The sequence below is a fragment of the Oncorhynchus masou genome, chromosome 6, assembly GCF_036934945.1.
Source record: "Oncorhynchus masou masou isolate Uvic2021 chromosome 6, UVic_Omas_1.1, whole genome shotgun sequence".
Classification (NCBI taxonomy): domain Eukaryota; kingdom Metazoa; phylum Chordata; class Actinopteri; order Salmoniformes; family Salmonidae; genus Oncorhynchus; species Oncorhynchus masou.
Genome location: NC_088217.1, coordinates 40,850,420 through 40,872,082, shown reverse-complemented (window position 1 = coordinate 40,872,082; position 21,663 = coordinate 40,850,420). Strand labels below are relative to the sequence as shown.

The 21,663-nt window shown below is 41.1% G+C and overlaps 1 protein-coding gene across 3 annotated transcripts in view; it reads left to right on the top strand.

The window, feature by feature from the left end:
* The window catches only part of LOC135542070 (protein FAM107B-like), a 50,467-nt gene extending 32,185 nt beyond the window's left edge, over positions 1-18,282 (top strand). For all 3 annotated transcript variants that reach the window (XM_064968701.1, XM_064968700.1, XM_064968702.1), the window contains 3 exons: positions 10,288-10,516; positions 16,431-16,593; positions 16,698-18,282. In XM_064968701.1, coding sequence (XP_064824773.1) covers positions 10,288-10,516; positions 16,431-16,593; positions 16,698-16,811 — 506 coding nt within the window. In that variant the 3' untranslated portion in view covers positions 16,812-18,282. The remainder of the gene's footprint in view (positions 1-10,287; positions 10,517-16,430; positions 16,594-16,697) is intronic.
* The last annotated feature ends 3,381 nt before the right edge of the window (positions 18,283-21,663 follow it).

Here is a 21,663-nt window from a genome sequence, read left to right as displayed (position 1 = left end):
ACACACACACACACACACACAATACATACACAGTACACCCATAGAGAGCACATTCCTCTCACTGTATGAGTGGTTGTGTAGAGATGTGTAGAGTGCCAGCAAAGAATTGGAGTACAGTAAGCTTCTTTAGAAATCGCTACTGCTTTAGAAATAGCCAGAGGTGGGACCAAGTCATTATTACTCGAGTCAGAAGCAAGTCTTAAGTCACAAGGTCTGAGTCTCAAGCTGAGTCCCAGGTGGTGAAGGTCGGAAACAACACCTCCACTTTGCTGAATCTCAACACAGGGCCCCCACAAGGGTGCTTGCTCAGCCCCCTCCTTTACTCCCTGTTCACCCATGACTGCGTGGGCATGCATGCCTCCAACTCAATCATCAAGTTTGCAGACAACACATTGTCGGTGATCAGGCCTACCACTGTTGTGTCATTGGCAAACTTAATGATGGTGTCGGAGTTGTGTTTGGCCATGCAGTCATGGGTGAACAGGGAGTACACGAGGTGACTGATCACGCACCCCTGAGGGGCCCATAAAAGTCCTTTAGCTTGTCTGGTAGGCTCGTGCCACTAGGCAGCTCACTGTGCATCCCTTTGTAGTCCCTAAAAGTTTGCAAGCCCTGCCACATCCGATGAGCGTCGGAGCCGGTGTAGTAGGATTCAATCTTAGTCCTGTATTGACGTTTTGCCTGTTTGCTGGTTCGTTGGAGGGATTCCTTATAATCGTCCAGGTTAGAGTCTCGCACCTTGAAAGCGGCAGATCTACCCTTTAGCTCAGTGTGGATGTTGCTTGTTATCCATGGCTTCTGGTTGGGGTATGTACGTATGGTCACTGTGGGTACGGCGTCATCAATGCATTTATTGATGAAGCCTGTGACTGATGTGGTGTACTCCTAAATGTCATCGGAAAAATCTGTGCTTGCAAAACAGTCCTGTAGCTTAGCATCTGCGTCATCTGACCACTTAAGTATTAAGCGAGTCACTGGTACTTCCTGCTTTAGTGTTTGCTAGTAAGCAGGAATCAGGAGGATAGAGTGATGGTAAAAAGTAATTGGCAAATGGAGGGCAAGGGAGAGCTTTGTACGTGTCTCTGTGTGTGGAGTTAAGGTGTTCTAGAGTTTCTTTCCTCTGGTTGCACAAAAATATAGATGAAAACAATCTTGGTAAATAGTATGGTCTACAGCTTATCATGAGATACTCATGTGAGCAAAACCTAAAGACTTCATTAATATTAGATATCGTGCACCAGCTGTTATTGACAAATAGACACAGACGCCACCCTTCGTCTTACCGGAGGCAGCTGTTCTATCTTGCCAATGCATGGAAAATCCTACCACACTGTCGTCGTTCAGCGACGACTCTGTGAAACATAAGATATTACAGTTTTTAATGTCCTGTTGGTAGGATAGTCTTGATCGGAGCTCATCCAGTTTATTATCCAATGATTGCACGTTGGCTAATAGGACTGATGGTAGAGGCGGGTTACACACTCGCCGTTGGATTCTTACAAGGCCTCCCGACCTACGACCCCTATATCTCTGTCTCTTCTTCATGTGGATTTGGGTCTTGTCCGGTGTCTGAAGTAAATCCTTTGCGTCTGACTCGTTAACCTCTTGAAACTCCCCATCCCGGATCCGGGATTGTGACTAAGCCTCAGGCTCATTAGCATAACGCAACGTTAACGATTTCTGAAAATCGCAAATAAAATTAAAATAATGCGTTTGCTCTCAAGCTTAGCCTTTTCTTAACAACACTGTCATCTCAGATTTTCAAAATATGCTTTTGAACCATAGAAATTGACTAATTTGTGTAAGAGTATGCAAAGCTAGCATAGCATTTTGTGTAGCATGTAGCACGCAACATTTTCACAAAAGCCAGATAACCAAATAAATAAAATCATTTACCTTTGAAGAGCTTCTGATGTTTTCAATGAGGAGACTCCCAGCCACATACCAGATGCGCAGTGTTTCCTGAAAGCGTCTGTGTGTAGGAGAAATCGTTCCGTTTTCTACATTGCGCCTGGCTACCGAAACGAACCGAAAATGCAGTCACCTACAACGTGAAACTTTTTCCGGATTAACTACATAATATCGACCGAAACATGGCAAACGTTGTTTGGAATCAATCCTCAAGGTGTTTTTTCACATATCTCTTCATTGACATGCAGTTCGTGGAAGCTTGCTTCTCTCTCTGTGCCCCATGGAAAAATACTGGCAGGTGACTTTTGCGCACCAATTTCGGCGCAGGACACCGGGCGGACACGTGGTAAATGTGGTCTCTTATGGTCAATCTTCCAATGATCTGCCTACAAATACGTCACAATGCTGCAGACACCTTGGGGAAACGACAGAAAGGGCAGACTCATTCCTCTTGCGTTCACAGCCATATAAGGAGATCATGAAAGACAGAGCCTCAAAAATCCTTGTCATTTCCTGGATGCCAAGTCATCTTGGTTTTGCCTGAAGCTCACGTTAAAGGGCACGCACAGAGAAGATATTTGTATTTCTGGACACGTCAGAGTGTTTTCTTTCGAACAGTAGCAATTATATGCATAGTCGAGCATCTTTTTGTGACAAAATATCTTGTTTAAAACGGGAACGTTTTTCTTCCAAAAATGAAATAGCGCCACCATAGGTGTAAGAGGTTAAAGAAAGAATCTTCGTACCAGTATGAGGTGAGGAATAAGATATCCAGAATCTCTTTTTTGGTCATACGAGACGGTGGCAGAAACGTTATGTACAAAATGAGTTACGAATAACGCGAAGAGACACAAACAATAGCACAATTGGTTAGGAGCCCATAAAACTGAAGCCATATCCTCTGGCGCCATTATATCAATTTCAACCAATAAACTGGTTCTACAATGTAAAAGGTAATTTACAGATCCTTTGTTACATTGTTACGTTCATCTTAATCTGACTTAATGATTATTAATGATACTTCATACGTACATGGAACAATCATTTTCTCTTCGTCAACATTCTGACTGCAAAGCGTGGAGTGCAGGCCACGTAGCCTATTTCTATACCCACTGAGGTGCACGCGCTCCTATTACGCACAAACATAAATGACAAGCGACATAGGACACAGACACACGGAACTCTGATATTACCCGGAAAATATGAACAAAGGAAGCCATACATTGAGTTAAATAAACATAACTTCTACATGAGTCTTGTGAACGTTCATGTGCACAATAAACATTACGCCCACTCAGTGGGTAAGAAATGGTTGGCTAAATTCAAATGTATTGTTGGTCTATCAAACAATGCAAGGCACAGGGATGGAATGTTGAAACGCTATAAATTATTGTAGTATTAGATGGAATATAGATTTATCACATAGGGCCGATGCAAACGTGTGAAAGCAAGAACACACATTTCAACAAGAGAAAAATAGCACTCCCCATTGGAGGGAGTTTGGAGTGCGCAAGTGAAGAGCCGTGCCTATGATGCGTCTTCGCCACAGTAATAATTCATTATAAACAAATTTCAAATGCAAGCTTCATAAGTACAAAACAATTATCATACCAGTAGGCCTATATTAGTAATTGTTGCCACATTGCTGATTAGGTTGCAAACTAAAAAGTTAATATTCTTATACGAAACCATTTTTGAAGCTGCAAATGTATTTTTGCAAGGGCGATGCTGCGGCTTCTGTCTCTGGCTGCATACAGAGTAATCCAACTACATTACTCCACAAAATGTGTGGCAAAACATTACAAAACCTGGCCAGATAAGTTCAAGTCATCAGTCTCAAGTCATTGTTGAGTCCTGAGTCTTGAGGCTCCGAGTCCAAATAAAGTCTCATGTTATTTTATTTTCATCAAATTTGTGACTTGTGGACCGGTGTCCACAACTCTGGAAACGGCTCCCTCCATTTACCACCAAGGCTCACTATAGAAGGCATCTGTGATTACAGCGAGTTTGCATTGCTGGACCAGCACTCATAAAAAACAATGACTCTGGTTCTCTTTCTGTATGTCTCTCTTTTTATTAATTTCCATGTATACCTCCCTCCTTTCCTGTGTTGCTCACTTACTTTCTATTAATTTGTTTATCCCATCTCTCTCCCTACTGTACTTCCCTCTCACTCAGCTCTTTTTGTACTGCTCTTTTTCTTTTGATTACTATATCTCTCATCTTCTCCTTCTCTCTATTGCTTTCTCTCTTTCTATTACTTTCTATCTTTCCCTCTCGGTGAATTGCATTTTACTTGTGCTCTCCCTCCCACACTGTTCAGTGACTAATAATGCCCTTATAATCCTCAGACAAACAGGACCGCCTAGGTCATATACTTCTGCTGTTGTTCCTTACAAGTTACTGTACTGTACACATGTAACGGTTGTCTTAGTCGTCTGACGACGAGTATGAAATATCAGACCAACGTGCAGCGTGGTATCTGTTCATGATGTATATTACTGAACACTGAAATACAAAATAACAACGTGAAAATAATGAAACAGCTCTGTCAGATGCAAAACACACTAAACAGAAAATAATCACCCACAAAACACAGGTGGGAAAAGGCTACCTAAGTATGATTCTCAATCAGAGACAACGAACGACACCTGCCTCTGATTGAGAACCATACGAGGCCAAACACGTAGAAAATATAACATAGAAAAAAGAACATAGACAACCCACCCCAACTCACGCCATGACCAACCTAACACAAAGACATAAAAAAGTAACTAAGGTCAGAACGTGACAACACAGCTAAAATGCAAGACTGGCACTGTACTTGTCAACCTGCTGTTAGTGGCATTCTGTCCAAATGGGAATGAGGCAGATGACCAAAATAGCCTTAACTAGCATTTCAAACAATGGCCTGAATTCAATCACCTGTATTTCCACAGCAACCCAAGAGACACATGTATTTCTCCATCTAAAATTAGTTGATGTATGTCTTACTGTTTTCAATGCTCAACATCATCTCCTGTTGGTCCCAGTCCATCAACATCCTGTCACTAGCCCTGATTGGGGAATACTGAGACAAGACAACCACAGCTAATTTAATTTTCTGAAATATTAAGTAGCAGAGATGGTGTCTACCTGCACCTGCGAAAGAGAGTCATTGTTCTGAGCGAGCCTACTTGCATATGACACTTGATCTCTCTCCAGAATTAGTCTGGCATGGATCAGGTGCCTCTTAATCTGTCTGTTCTGATGGAGAAAATAAATATGTGTAGAAAACAAAGGGCTGGGACATTAGGTACAGACAGTATAAACCCATGTCTTTGCTTCACGTACACTATAGACAGTACCAGTCAAAGGTTTGGACACTTCACATTCAAGGGTTTTTCTTTATTTTTACTATTTTCTACATTGTAGAATAATAGTGAACACATCAACACTATGAAATAACACATATGGAATCATGTAGTAACCAAAAAAGTGTTAAACACATCAAAATATATTTATATTTGAGCTTGTTCAAGGTAGCCACCCTTTGCCTTGATGATAGCTTTGCACACTTGAAATTCTCTCAACCAGCTTCATGAGGTTGTCACCTAGAATGCATTTCAATTAACAGGTGTGCCTTCTTCAAAGTCAATTTGTGGAATTACTTTCCTTCTTAATGCGTTTCAGCCAATCAGTTGTGTTGTGACAAGGTAGGTGTGGTATACAGAAGATAGCCCTATTAGGTAAAAAACCAAGTCCATATTATGCCAAGAACAGCTCAAATAAGCAAAGAAAAACAACAGTCCATCATTACTTTAAGACATGAAGGTCAGTCAATTCAGAAAATGTCAAGAACTTTCAAAGTTTCTTCAAGCGCAGTTGCAAAAACCATCAAGAGTTATGATGAAATTGGCTCTCATGAGGACCGCAACAGGAAAGGAAGACCCAGAGTTACCTCTGCTGCAGAGGATAAGTTCATTTGAGTTAACTGCACCTCAGATTGAAGTCCAAATAAATGCTTCACAGAGTTCAAGTAACAGACACATCTCAACATCAACTGTTCAGAGGAGACTGTGTGAATCATGCCTTCAGGGCTCAATTGCTGAAAAGAAACTACTACTAAAGGACACTAATAATAATAAGAGGTTTGCTTGGGCCAAGAAACATGGACTTTAGACCAGTGTAAATCTGTCCTTTGGTCTGATCAGTCCAAATTTTAGATTTTTGGTTCCAACCGCGTGTCTTTTTGGTTCCAACAAGCGATCTCCAAATGTGTGGTTCCCACCGTGAAGCATGGAGGAAGAGGTGTGATTGTGTGGGGGTGCTTTGCTGGTGACACTGTCTGTGATTTATTTAGAATTCAAGGCACACTTAACCAGAATGGCTACCACAGCATCGATACGCCATCCCATCTGGTTTGCTCTTAGTGGAACTATCATTTGTTTAGCAACATGACAATGACCCAACACACCTCCAGGCTGTGTAAGGGCTATTTGACCAAGAAGGAGAGTAATGGAGTGCTCCATCAGGTGACCTGGCCTCCACAATCACCCGACCTCAACCTAATTGAGATGGTTTGGGATGAGTTGGACAGCAGAGTGAAGGAAAAGCAGCCAACAGGGCTTAGCATTGGTGGGAACTCCTTCAAGACTGTTGGAAATGCATTCCATGTGAAGCTGGTTGAGAGAATGCCAAGATTGTGCAAAGCTGTCATCAAGGCAAGTGGTGGCTACTTTGAACAATCTCAAATATAAAGTATATTTGATTTGTTTAACACTTATTTGGTTACTCCGTGATTTCATGTGTTATTTCATAGTGTTGATGTCTTCACTATTATTCTACAATGTAGAAAATATAAAAAATAAAGTAAAACCCTTGAATAAATACGGGGGTCAAAAATGTTGTCTGGTACTGTATATACAAAGTATGTGGACACCCATTTAAATGAGTGGATTCAGCTATTTCAGCCACACCCATTGCTGACAGGTGTATAAAATCGAGCACACAGCCATACATTCTCCACAGGAAAACATTAGCATAAGAATGGCCTTACTGAAGAGCTCACTTCTTAAAATTTTGGCCCTGCTAGAGCTGCCCCAGTCAACTGTAAGTGCTGTTATTGTGAAGTGGAAACATCTAGGAGCAACTCTGGCTCAGCCGCGAAGTGGTAGCACGTAGCGCGTAAAAATCTGTCCTCGATTGCAACACTCACTACCGAGTTCCAAACTGCTTTTGGAAGCATTGTCAGCACAAGAACTGTTTGTTGGGAGCTTCATGAAATTGGTTTCCATGGCCGAGCAGCCACACACAAGCCTAAGATCACCATGCGCAATGCCAAGCATTGCATGGAGTGGTGTAAAGCTCACCACCATTTGACTCTGGAGCAGTGGAAACGCGTTCTCTGGAGTGATGAATCACACTTCACCATCTGGCAGTCTGACGGACTAATCTGGGTTTGGCGGATGACAGGAGAACGCTACCTGCCCCAATGCATAGTGCCAACTGTAAAGTTTAGTGAGGAATAATGGAGGAATAATGGTCTGGGGCTGTTTTTCATTTTTTTGGCTAGGACCCTTATTTCCTGTGAAGGAAAATCTTAATGCTGCAGCGTACAACAACATTCTAGACGATTCTGTGCTTTGTGGCAACAGTCTGGGGAAGGCCTTTTCCTGTTTCAGTATCCCAATGCCCCCGTGTACAAAGCGAGATCCATATAGAAATGGTTTGTCGAGATTGGTGTGGAAGAACTTGACTGGCCTGCACAGAGCCCTGACTTCAACCCCATCGAACACCTTTGCGATGAATTGTAATGCTGGCTGCGAGCCAGGCCTAATCACCCAACAACAGTGACCGACCTCACTAATGCTGTTGTGGCTGAATGGAAGCAACAATGTTCAAACATCTAGTGGAAAGCCTTCCCAGAAGAGTGGAGGCTGATATAGCAGCAAAGGGGGGACCAGCCATGAGTGGACCATGCTTTCACCAGGCGCGTTCACAGTGGAAGGACTTGCATTCCACCGCTCATCTGAAGTAATTCTAATTCTCCCGGTTGGAACGTTATTCAAAATATATGTAAACAACATTCTGAAGATTGATTCAGTACATTGTTTGACATGTTTCTACTGACTGTTACGGAACTTTTGGAAATTTCATCATGTTATAGTGGACGCGCTTTGTGACTTTGGAATTGTTTATCAAACGCGCTAACCAAAGTAGCTAATTGGACAAAAATAACAGACATTTTCGAACAAGTCAAGCATTTATTGTGGACCTGGGATTTATAGGACTTCATTCTGATGAAGTTCATCAAACGTAAGGAAACATTTATCATGTATTTATCATATATAATTCCATGTGTATAACTTGTATTATCATCTACATTTATGATGAGTATTTCTGTTGAAACGATGTGGCTATGCAAAATCACTTGACGTTTTTGGAACTAGTGAATCTAACGCGCCAATGTAAACTCAGATGTTTTGATATAAATATGAACTTTATCAAACAACACATGCATGTATTGTGTAACATGAAGTCCCATGAGTGTCATCTGATGAAGATAAATCGAGGTTAGTGATTAATTTTATCTTTATATATGCTTTTTGTGAATGCTATATTTTGCTGGAAAACGGCTGTGCTTATTGTGGTTGGGTGGAGACCTAACATAATCGTTTGTAGTGCTTTCGCTGAAAAGCCTATTTGAAATCGGACACTTGGGTTGGATTAACAACGAGAATAGCTTTAAAATGGTATAAGACAAGTATGTTTTAGGAATTGTAATTACGAGATTTCTGTGGTTTGAATTTGGCGCCCTCTATTTTCACTGGTAGTTGTCATATCGATCCCGATATCGGGATTGCAGCCATAACAAGTTAAGGTCTGGGGAGTTTCCTGGCCATGGACCCAAAATAGTGATGTTTTGTTCCCCGAGCCACTTAGTTATCACTTTTGCCTTATGGCAAGGTGCTCCATCGTGCTGGAAAAGGCATTGTTCATAACCAAACTGTTCCTGGATGGTTGGGAGAAGTTGTTATCGGAGGATGTGTTGGTACCATTCTTTATTCATGGCTGTGTTCTTAGGCAAAATTGTGAGTGAGCCCACTGCCTTGGCTGAGAAGCAACCCCACACATGAATTGTCTCAGGATGCCTTACTGTTGGCATGACACAGGACTGATGGTAGCGCTCACCTTGTCTTCTCCGGACAAGCTTTTTCCTGATGCCCCAAACAATCGGAAAGTGGATGCATCAGAGAAAATAACTTTACCGCAGTCCTCAGCAGTCCAATCCCTGTACCTTTTGCAGAATATCAGTCTGATGTTTTTCCTGGAGAGAAGTGGCTTCTTTTCTGCCCTTCTTGACACCAGGCCATCCTCCAAAAGTCTTTTGCCTCACTGTGTGTGCAGATGCACTCTCACCTGCCTGCTGCCATTCCTGAGCAAGCTCTGTACTGGTGGTGCCCCGATCCTGCAGCTGAATCAACTTTAGGAGACGGTCCTGGCGCTTGCTGGACTTTCTTGGGCGCCCTGAAGCCTTCTTCATAACAATTGAACCGCTCTCCTTGAAGTTCTTGATGATCCGATAAATGGTTGATTTAGGTGCAATCTTACTGGCAGCAACATCCTTGTTGCGAAAAGCAATGATGATGGCACGTGTTTCCTTGCAGGCAACCATGGTTGACAAAGGAAGAACAATGATTCCAAGTACCACCCTCCTTTTGAAGCTTCCAGTCTGTTATTCGAACTCAATCAACATGACAGAGTGATCTCCAGCCTTGTCCTCGACAACACTCACACCTGTGTTAACGAGAGAATCACTGACATGTCAGCTGGTCCTTTTGTGGCAGGGATGAATTTCAGTGGAAATGTTTTTGGGGGATTCAGTTCATTTGCAAGGCAAATAGGGACTTTGAAATTTATTTCAATTCATCTGATCACTCTTCATAACATTCTTGAGAATATGCAAATTGCCACCATACAAACTGAGGCAGCAGACTTTGTGAAAATTAATATTTGTGTCATTCTCCAAACTTTTGGCCGCGACTGTATGTTTAACAGTTAGCGAAGTGGGTGTAAACTAGCGTTTCAGCATCTCAACACACAGCTCCAAAGAGCGCAAACAGAGCCAAGTGCCTTGCGGATAACCTGCCGTTGCTCAGCTGTTGCTAATGTGTGCCAATCAGCAGGAATATTTTCCCATCTCCTGTTCTGTGGATGCAGCGGCTATTGCCCCTTTATGGGAATGTGGAACCTATGGCCACCTTCCTGTTTCCCTCGCTCAAGCCTCAATTGCTAGTATGTGATTACCCTGTTTCCCTTCGCAATCACTAACGCTGGTATCTTTCTCTGTTCATTCATCCTGTCCCACCCTCTCTTCTACTCTCTGTCCTACAGCATCGGCCTATGCGAACCTGCAGTGGGAGCAGCAGCCCAGGCAGGATGGGAGCCACCCACCTCAGGACTACCCTCACAGGGACCAGCCCCCAGTGGCTGACTACATCCCCCAGCCCAATTACATGGAGGGAGACCATGATCTCATCAAGCCCAAAAAGCTCCTTAATCCAGTGAAAGCCTCCAAAAGCCACCAGGACCTCCAACGAGAGCTGCTAATGAGCCAGAAAAGGTACAACTCCCACCCAACAGAGTCCCATACAAAATGTTGTATAAGACAGCTGATTGAGGTTATTATCCAGCAATCTAGCTATCAGTGTTTTCCAGCTCTTCTGTGTGTACATCTGTGTGTACACACAGGTCAACCTGACAAGGCATTCAGCATTCTAAGCCAAGCCCTCTGTAATGTTTTGCATCACTAATACTCATTTTGTATGAGAGGATGGATTTTCCTACAGTAATGCCCCATTACAGATCCATATGATGACATTAAAGGCACATACCCATATCGAGGCATTACAAAAATAAAGAGATCCAGGATTACTCATAATCACTATATGTACCTAAACATGTACGGATTTACATAAAAGGAGAAGTACATTCTAAAACATAGACATCATTAGTCACAAAAGGTCAGATGACAACTGATCGTAATACTACAATGGTGTAATCCCACTTCTCAATTATATAAACCAAAGGTACTTTATTGTAACAACATAACAAACAGAAAGGATTGGATTTAAAAAGGGTCATAATGATTGGAACAAAGTGTTACAGCATAGGCAACATTCCCATTTCCCCTCTCTCCCTCTCCTGACTAGAACCCCATAAACTGCCCCTCCAAAATGATTTCTGAAAGGGGTCTTGGAGATCCACTCACAACATATGCTATTAACTACACTTAAAAGTTCCCAAAATATTTAGTTCCCAGGAGGCAGGATATTTTCAACATGCCAGGTTGGGTACACTCTTATATAAAAAGGGTTCCAAAAGGGTTATTCAGAAAACCCTTTTTGTTTCAAGGTAGAACCCGTTTTGCTACCTATAACCAAAAATGCTTCTTCAAAGGTTTCTCCTATGGGGACAGTTGAATAACCCTTTAAGGTTCTAGATAGTACCTTTTTTCTAAAAGAGTTTGGGGGAGATGGGTGTTAATCTCCCCCACCCACTATTTAAAGGGTCACAAATAGGAATTCTAAATGACTACAGAGAATCAGCTGTGTTTGGATCTTAGGATGAAAAAAATGAAACGATTTTTGCTTGAAAAACAAAAAAAGCGACAATAGTTCCGTTTGTTCATCTTGAGATGCCGTAGCCAGTATACACTTCCTCAAAATAGTCAGAATTAATAAAAAAATAACTAAAGAAATCTGTCAATAATTTAGACGTTATTGCAGAGGAGATCATAGTTGCGCAATTTTACATTAAGATGTTTGTTGCAGTAATTCTCTAGTGACATTTGCATAAAAGGAGTCGTCTATCATTGTATGACAACAAACACTTCATTGAAGAATCCCTAATGTTGACCAATGACCGACGAAGGGGCAAGGACAACTTTTCTGTGAACAAACAGCCAAAAAAAACCTTGCCAAAGACCAAAACGAACAAAAACATCTTCAAATGTTGTCATAATATGCACAAACTTGCCTTAAGGCATATAAAATAGCAACTAACCAAACAGAGCAGTGTTTTCTCTCCATTGAAACCTGCCGTCTGTCTCTCTCTTTCTCTCAACATTCAGATCTCTTTAATTAGCAGGCCAATTAGAAGCCAGTTGTTGCTAGGTGACAACCCCTCAAGATACTGTCCCAATCACTGAGTTGTTGGGAACTGGGCAAATCCCCATGGCTCAAGCACTCCAACCATCCTTTAGGGGACAGTGGGAACTCAAACCTTTAACTTCTTATGGCTGCAGGGGCAGTATTGAGTAGCTTGAATGAAAGGTGTCCGGAGGTACCCAGAGTAAATGGCCTGCTCCTCAGTCCCAGTTGCTAATATATGCATATTATTATTAGTATTGGATAGAAAACACTCTGAAGTTTCTAAAACTGTTTGAATGATGTCTGTGAGTATAACAGAACTGAGAAGAAATCCAAACAGGAAGTGGGAAATCTGAGGTCGGTCGATTTTCAACCCAGCCCCTGTTGAATACACAGTGGGATATTCGTTATGTTGCACTTCCTAAGGCTTTCACTAGATGTCAACCTTCTTTAGAAACTTGAATGAGGCTTCTACTGTGATGTGGAGCCGGATGGGAGCTGTTTGAGTCAGTGGTCTGGCAGAGAGCCAGGTCCTGGTCACATGATAGCAGGTGATAGCGACCTGCATTCCATTGCATTTCTACAAACAATGGGATTATCCAGTTGGAACATTATTGAAGATTTATGATAACAACATACTAAAGATTGATTCTACACTAAGTTTGAAAAGTTTCTTCGACCTGTAATATAACTTTTTGAAGCTTTCGTCCGACAATCGGTTGGACCTTCCCGAGCGTTTATATTTGTGTACTAAACACGCTAACAAAAGTAGCTACTTGGACATAAATAATGGCCATTATCAAAGAAAACAAACATTTATTGTGGAACTAGGATTCCTGGGAGCGCATTCTGATGAAGACCATCAAACGTAAGGGAATATTTATAATGTTATTTCTGATTTCTGTTGACTTCAACATGGCGGATCATTTATTTTTCTGAGCTCCGTCTCAGATTATTGCATGGTTTGCTTTTTCCGTAAGGTTTTTTTGAAATCTGACACAGCGGTTGCATTGTGAGGTATATCTATATTTCCATGTCTAACAATTGTATTTATCGACATTTATAATGAGTATTTCTGTAAAATGATGTGGCTCTCTGCAATATCACCGGATGTTTTTGGAACTAGTAAACGTAATGCACCAATGTATACTGAGATTTGTTTTATATAAATATGAACTTAATCAAACAAAACATACATGTATTGTGTAACATGAAGTCCTATGAGTGTCATCTGATGAAGATCATCAAAGGTTATTGATTAATTTTATCTCTATTTGTGCTTTTTGTGACTCCTCTCTTTGGCTGGAAAAATGGCTGAATTTTTATATGAGTTGGTGGTGACATAACATAATCGTTTGTGGTGCTTTCGCTGTAAAGTCTTTTTGAAATCGGACATTGTGATTACCTTTAAAATGGTATAAGATACATGAATCTTTGAGGAATTTTAATTATGAAATTTCTGTTGTTTTGAATTTGGCACCCTGCACTTTCACTGGCTGTTGTCATATCGATCCCGTTAACGGGATTGCAGCCCTAAGAAGTTTTTAAGAGAGCATGCAAGGGGGCCTTTTATGCCCCTCGAGCCCAGCTGTTTTCTAGTGTTCCTCTTGTTTGTTTCATTATGCAGTTGGATTTGTATTTATAGTCATGCTATTCAGTGATCATAAACATGAATCCAAACCTTTTCCAACATGCAAGAAGAATACAATTATATAATATAATTATACAAATATAATATATAATGGCCCGGAAACCCCATTCCCAGGAAGATAGAATGCAGTACCTAACAGTGAAATACCTCCCCTATCTGCTCTTCTCATTCTGTAATCAATCTACAGTATGTTAATTAATTTTCATGGTGTATCTGAACTTGATTACACTGTAGTTAGTCCGTTAATCAATCAGGTGCTAAATAGGTTATAATAACAACATTATCATACAGGAGAGCCAGACCAATCGTTTATAGCCCACTAGTCTAGTAATACATAATTCACTCTAAAATAAATCTGTTAAAGAAAGGACATGCATGTCTCACCTGCAGCCTCTATTCTAGTAATATGACCATTATTAAATATGTCCACCGTCCAGTGTTGATATGACAGAGAGAGGAAAAACCATACTAAACATGGAGTGTTCTTAGAGTGAGAAATTGGAAGAATATAAAAACATAGAAATGAATTGATAAATGTAGCAGGAATTTCTGGTCTAACATACAGTATTCCATATATGTGCTTGGTGCTATGTAAGGTTATCTTTCACTGAGCCTGCTTTGGTGCTTCTGTCAATGTTCATCTAGAACAAACAGACACCACATCGAGGGACCCATTTGGCCGTGATCAGCAGATTATTATATTTCCCTTGAGATGCACACACATGCATTAGCGTCTGCTTTTCTACAGGCAGGCAGGCAGGCAGATACTCAGAGGTAAATGGCATGGCACCATACTTTCAATTAAGCATTTATCTGCAGGGCTTGGGTTGGCACTGCTACTGGTGCTAAGAGGGGTATGGCTGTGAGAGTCAAAGCCCAGAAGAGGCAATCTGTGTTGGGCACCATGACAGAGAGAGCCTTAACAACGCTGGGAGATAAGCCACACCACAGAGGTGGGGGTGCAGGAATTAGGTCATCAAACTGAACAGTCTCTCTTTCTAACTGATTGGTCTCCACTCTCTTTTCTCTGATTGCTTTTTCTCTCCTCCTCTCATTCGCTCTCTCGCTGTAGATAAGGTTTTTTATATCATTGAGTGGCATTGATAGCTGGGAGATCTGAGGGGGCGGATAGAAGAGAAAAGAGGGACTAAAAAGCATTGACAACAACACACAGAGAGAAAAAAACATGTTTGGGTTCAAATGTCACTCCAGTTCACAATGCTGCGTAGCTAGGAAGGAAACAGGAGCCTATCTATGGATTTCTAAGCATTGAGGAGGTATAGAGGAGTCAGTGGTCCCAGGGTCATGAGTATAGACAACAGAAACCAGAAAGTAATATAGTGGGCTCAAATATCAGCCCTTTTAATGTGCTATTCTTGTCCTGTGGTTGGCCAGCGAACTATACCTTCCATAGATTTCTTGGGGAAAATCGATTGTAGTCAATACTGGTAGTGTGTTCATTTCATAAACAGGCTGCTGCTATACACAGCAGTCTAGTAGTGTGTGCATGAGAGTGTGCGTGTGCGTGTGTGCGTTTAGACACTACTGCACTGTTGGAGCTAGCATTTCGCTACGCCCGCAATAACATCTGCTATATATGTGTATGTGACCAATAAAATGTGATTTGATTTTTATTTGTTTTGTGTTCAGAGAAGCGGGTGAATGCTGATGAACACAGAATCACTCTATTTTAATCACCTCCATGTTTGTTTGTGTACACCTCTCCGACTTATTCGATGAGCACAGACAAAATTAATGAAAACACTAATCACACCTCCCATAGCAGCCCTCCCTCTATCTGCCACGTAATACAAACCTGTGACTGCACCTCCCTAAGGAAGAAGAAGGCACTACATTGATTTAATTAGCCGTCTCACAGAGGAGAGCTGAGAGGAGGATTGCCAAGAGTCCCACTGTTTTGATTTACATTTGGTTGAGTTGTCAACTAACATGAGTTAAAAGTGAAACCAACCAAAATGTCACCATGTCATTGGATTCCGGTTCAAAGTTAAATCCACCTAAAAGTTGGATTTAGGTGGATTTTCGCAAATCCAATACGTTTTTCACATTGATTCAACGTAATCACGTATTTTGGGGTGAAATGACGTGGAAACAACATGGATTCAACCAGTTCTTGCCCAGTGGAGAGTTCAACACCTATCTTATCCTGAGTGTAATAGCTTGTCACTCTGAAGTTAGCTGATATGAGATATTGAGGGTAGATATTGAATGTATTCTTTATCAGTTTTAGAGGCCACGTGCAGTGATTGAGTAAATTCAAAGCATATTAACAATTGAGAAGGATTTTTTTTTGCCATCCTGATAGAATAAAGGTCCCACAAAGACTCCTGTTGGCTTTTTCTATCTAATTTGAAAAGAGGCTGCCAATCTAAATGGATTGGCATCACCATAGAGATTCAGAGACACACACAAAAACACAGCTCGTGGATCACCAGTCCCTAGCCCGCTCATGTTAGGACTACAGGAGCCTTTATCAGCAGGAAACTTTGCTTTAGGCTACTTCTACGCAATTGTTGTTTACTAAACTGCAACTTAATCCTTCCACGTTTGGTTGTATCAATGGGTGAGGACAGGATATCAGATGACAGAGCAAAATCAGAATTTAGCATTTGGCATGATAAGAGTGACCTCTGCTGGAGACAAGATGAAAACATTGAAGTTAAATTCAAATGCATATGACCTTAGTAAATACCTTCTGTCCCGCCGGCTCATAGGGGTGGTGTTGTTGGTGTGGAGTCTAAGCCGGAGCTGCAGCGAGTGTTAGAGGCCAGGAAGAGGGAAAAAGTGATAAAGCAGAGGAAGGAAGAAGATGAGGCCAGAAAGAAGATCTCTCCTCTGGAACAAGAGCTCCTCAAGAGGAAGGATAAGCTAGAAGTGGTAGGAATCATCAATCGGTCAATACAATTATATTGCTATAGAACATTTTACAAAGGCATCAGTTACAAATTGATTGAATAAACTCCCTTTTCTTTCTAATACAGTTGGAGAAGGAGCAGGAAAAACAAGAGGAGACAGTGAAAGCCCCAGAGTTTGTCAAGGTCAAGGAGAACTTGAGACGTACGTCCTTTCACAGTAATGGAGAGAAAGAGGTGTAGAGACCAACTGGTCCAGGTATACAATTTAGTTGGAATCTGTTGGAGTTTGCACACATGTGTGTGTTATACGTGTGAATGGACAAAGAACTGCTGTGATGTGCTCCTCTGACTGCACAACTCAGACAACAGCAAGGAACTTCTACCTGTTACAAGGACTGGTCGACAAGCCATGACACAATGCCTTCACTATCCTACTCAGAGCAGAGACACAGAGAGAGACAGAGAAGGAAGGTTGACTCTGCATTGGGCTACTGTTACAGTCAGTAACATAGGCCAAACTATAGCTGTGACATCTCAATCCAGAGTAACTGGCATGAGTGTGAGCGTCAAAGAGGGGAGCAGCTATTCACTAGTGGACATAGTGTTCCGTATTGCAACGACTCTAGAAATAAAGCCAAAGTGGGTGTTTTTCTACAGTGTCACAGCAGTGGCTACTTTTCATTTTAAGCTGTGTATATCCAAGAGTCATTCTCTAGGATACAGTATAAAAAGCACACGGTACCTGCACATACAATCAATATATAGTGTTAATAGGAAACAATCCAATTAACTAATTGGCACATTCAAAATCTTCTCATGCAATCTAAGGTCACGCATCTCAATGTGAATTCTCTCACAGAGAAAGTTCCTATCCCTAACAGTGCCTTCTTAGTTGCATGTCATCATAATCCAAAAGTTCAAAACAAGAAAAGCTATCATTATGAAACTGTATGCTATCAATTATTTAATGTCACCTGGGCATCATATAGAGTACTGTATGTAGGTGAATGTGAGTGTTGGTGTGATTTTGAAGAGACACAAAGAGGCACAGATATTTATATTACCTCCAACCCCATCTCACCTTTTTTTTCTGAACATTTACATGTTTTGGAAAGTGATGTTTATGTTTTGTGCTAAAGGTGTGAGACAAGGTAGTTATACTCACATTTGTAATTCTATCACAGCTCTTTTTAAATAGTATTATGTAGCGATACACAATTAAATGCAATCAGTTGAATAATTGTATTTAAAAACGGCACTTTAGAAAATGAAATGATGTATCTGAATATGTATTTTAGTGATCAATTATGAATTAGTCATTTTTTAAATAATGTCTTCTTAAAATCCAATGATTAAGTTTGAATTTGTTTTTATCCTGATTGCGTATATTTGTATTTTTGTGGGGTTTTTTACACCACATATTGTTCTCTGCCTTTACTGACTCCTGAACCACTTACAATGTTTAATAGTATAAAACTGTACATGATATAAACATGAAGACATTACTTCTCGTTTATTTTTCAGTCTCTTCATTGCATAAAAGTACGACTCTATTAATGTATGATTATTTCAATAGCTTTAATAACAGCAATATGATTGTTATGAATAACAATAAAAGATCAAATTACTACATATCTGAGAAGGGAGGTACAAAGGGCTTAAGTAAGGTTGCTTTTCTTTCTAAGAAAATAAATAAAGGACTAACACTGCATTGATAGTAGCACTGTGACCATTCATTTGGATGGAGAATGTCTAGACTCATTGGTAGTTTATTGAATGCTGTTGAAGAAGAGATTAATATTTGGTGAGCTACATTAGAGAGACAAACACACCACTGATCCAGCCTTCTACCATCATGGCTGAAAGTTCGAGAAAACACAGTTCTGTCAGTAAGTTCGCAACAGTGTATCGAGTTTAGTGTCCTTATTGGGTCCATTTAGGCAGAGCCAGGAAGCTGTCTCTTGTGCCAAACAACCAGAACATAGGGCACTCACTACAGTGCCACTTCCCATGGAATGTTACAAACCAGAAAGTAAGATGCTGAGCAACATCGTCAAGGCTGGAATTCTGGACCGGTGACACCTGAACAGGTAAACAAGCCAAAGCCTGGGAGAGAGTGAGTGGCAACTCTGCTAAGCCTTCATTAAGATAGGAAGATCAAATCAAATTTTATTTGTCACATACACATGGTTAGCAGATGTTAATGCGAGTGTAGCGAAATGCTTGTGCTTCCAGTTCCGACAATGCAGTAATAACCAACAAGTAATCTAACTAACAATTCCAAAACTAATTTCTTATACACAGTGTAAGGGGATAAAGAATATGTACATAAAGATATGAATGAGTGATGGTGCAGAGCAGCATAGGCAAGATACAGTAGATGGTATCGAGTACAGTATATACATATGAGATGAGTATGTAAACAAAGTGGCATAGTTAAAGTGGCTAGTGATACATGTTTTACATAAGGATGCAGTAGATGATAGAGTACAGTATATACGTATACATATGAGATGAATAATGTAGGGTTTGTAAACATTATATTAGGTAGCATTCTTTAAAGTGGCTAGTGATATATTTTACATCCTTTCCCATCAATTCCCATTATTGAAGTGGCTGGAGTTGAGTCAGTGTGTTGGCAGCAGCCACTCAATGTTAGTGGTTGCTGTTTAACAGTCTGATGGCCTTGAGATAGAAGCTGTTTTTCAGTCTCTCGGTCCCAGCTTTGATGCACCTGTACTGGCCTCGCCTTCTGGAGGATAGCGGGGTGAACAGGCAGTGGCTCGGGTGGGTGTTGTCCTTGATGATCTTTGTGGCCTTCCTGTAACAACAGGTGGTGTAGGTGTCCTGGAGGGCAGGTAGTTTGCCCCTGGTGATACGTTGTGCAGACCTCACTACCCTCTGGAGAGCCTTATGGTTGTGGGCGGAGCAGTTGCCGTACCAGGCGGTGATACAGCCCGCCAGGATGCTCAAGATTGGGCATCTGTAGAAGTTTGTGAGTGCTTTTGGTGACAAGCCGAATTTCTTCAGCCTCCTGAGGTTGAAGATGCGCTACTGCGCCTTCTTCACGATGCTGTCTGTGTGAGTGGACCAATTCAGTTTGTCTGTGATGTGTATGCCGAGGAACTTAAAACTTATTACCCTCTCCACTACTGTTCCATCGATGTGGATAGGGGGGTGTTCCCTCTGCTGTTTCTTGAAGTCCACAATCATCTCCTTAGTTTTGTTGACGTTGAGTGTGAGGTTATTGTCCTGACACCACACTCCGAGGGCCCTCACCTCCTCCCTGTAGGCAGTACAGAGTACATTGTCACTGAAATTCTAAAGATGTGTCTGTCTGTGACATTTTTGTATCGGTTTGAGCCCTCAATGTAATATCCCAACTTTCACCAACCATGCAAATTCTCCAAGGTTTCCAATGGAATGGTTTCATGAGAGTACGATTTTTGCCCTGAGAGAATAGTGAAATGCACGAGAGAATGATTCGGAATCAGTCCCTGACCTAAGAATACTTGATGGCTATGAGTAATACAGACAGAATATCTCGTTTGAAAATTATTTTTATGGTGATTTTTAAAATTATGCTAATTATATTTCCGCGGGGGTGAGGACATCGACTCTAGGCGTTTTGCTAAGCATTGCGAGACACCATTAGACATAGTCCCCTGTGCCCTCACTAAATTCTTTGGCCCCATAATTATGGGGGTAGAGTAATGCGACACTCTGCATCACAAGAAGACTCTTTGTCCTCAAACCACTATCACCCTCCTATGTGCTTAATCCTCAAGAATCTTCAGGATCTGATTTGTAGTGCTCCGCTACACAGGAGCCAAATTGTTTCAATGTTGCCTTGGTGAACCTGAACTGAAGGGTAGAGCGAATGGAACACCTATAATGAAAGTGCCCACATTCAGTCCTGACTCCTGAGTAATAGCTGAGTAATACAATTTGCTATTCTTAACAAAGTGACTAAATACAGCAGTGGAAGTATCCTGTTTTAGACTATACTATAGAAACCGATAACTACCGATAAGTTCAGCCAGATAAGCAATTTCTACTTTTTAAATAGAACACAACAGAAATATGTTACTTACAACTAGTCTGTGTCATAACTGTTGTGGCGATGAGGGATTTACGTGATACACACCATGTTACATTTGTGTCTGCTCTTTAGTTTGATTAGTGCAGTAATGTGTGATTGTTTATATATTTTTCCTTATTGAACAAGCTAATTTGACCTGAAATTAAGCTGCTCGTGGCGCATCCATAAGTAAATGCTTAGAAATAGAACACCCTCTTTGGCCTTGTTCCACCTGTCTAGATTCTACAGACACACACATACACATGCTCACACACACACACACGATGAACGATGTTGTTGAGGTGCTTGGGGGGGGGCGTGGTGTTTTCTCAGGTAACATACAAAGAGCTAGGGCTTTTAGGGGCATTGCACTTTGCTTGTTGAGAGGCAATGAGGCTGTGTATGGATATTGCTGTGCCACTGCTGGCTATGGTGCACATGACCTACATCTGTGAAGCAGGTAAGAGACCATATATTATCTGTATTATAAGTATCTTTAAACCCCTGAACTGGAAACAGCTCAGTTGCAGGTGTTTCAAGAACAAGTAATGGAATTTGTCATTTAATTGCCACATTTTCAAAGCACCATATAATGGCTATACAAGTAAGTTATTGTAACATCTGTCTCTCTGTAAGACTCAGAGCTGGTGATCAATATCAAAGTGATGGTGTTGCAAGGACAAAAGATAAACAAATATATGGAGTAAAAATTGACTCATATTTGATTTGATATTATTTGACTTGGTTCTATCACCATTTTCACCATTGTCATCCGATACAACATTTGACATTGATATTTGAGTTACTTAGGACATTATTCCTATGGACATTAAGTACTGTGTGTTGGTGCAAATATTCCTCTGTGGGTTTTTGTTGTTTTTGTAGCTCTGCTGAGGAAATCCACAGCGACGGACTTCCTAAGACCAGTAAGAGAGAAGCGTGCTGCAGAGTGTTTCCCTGCAGGCTGCAGTATGGAGGACAGTGATGCTGAGGAGCTACTGGAGGCCAACT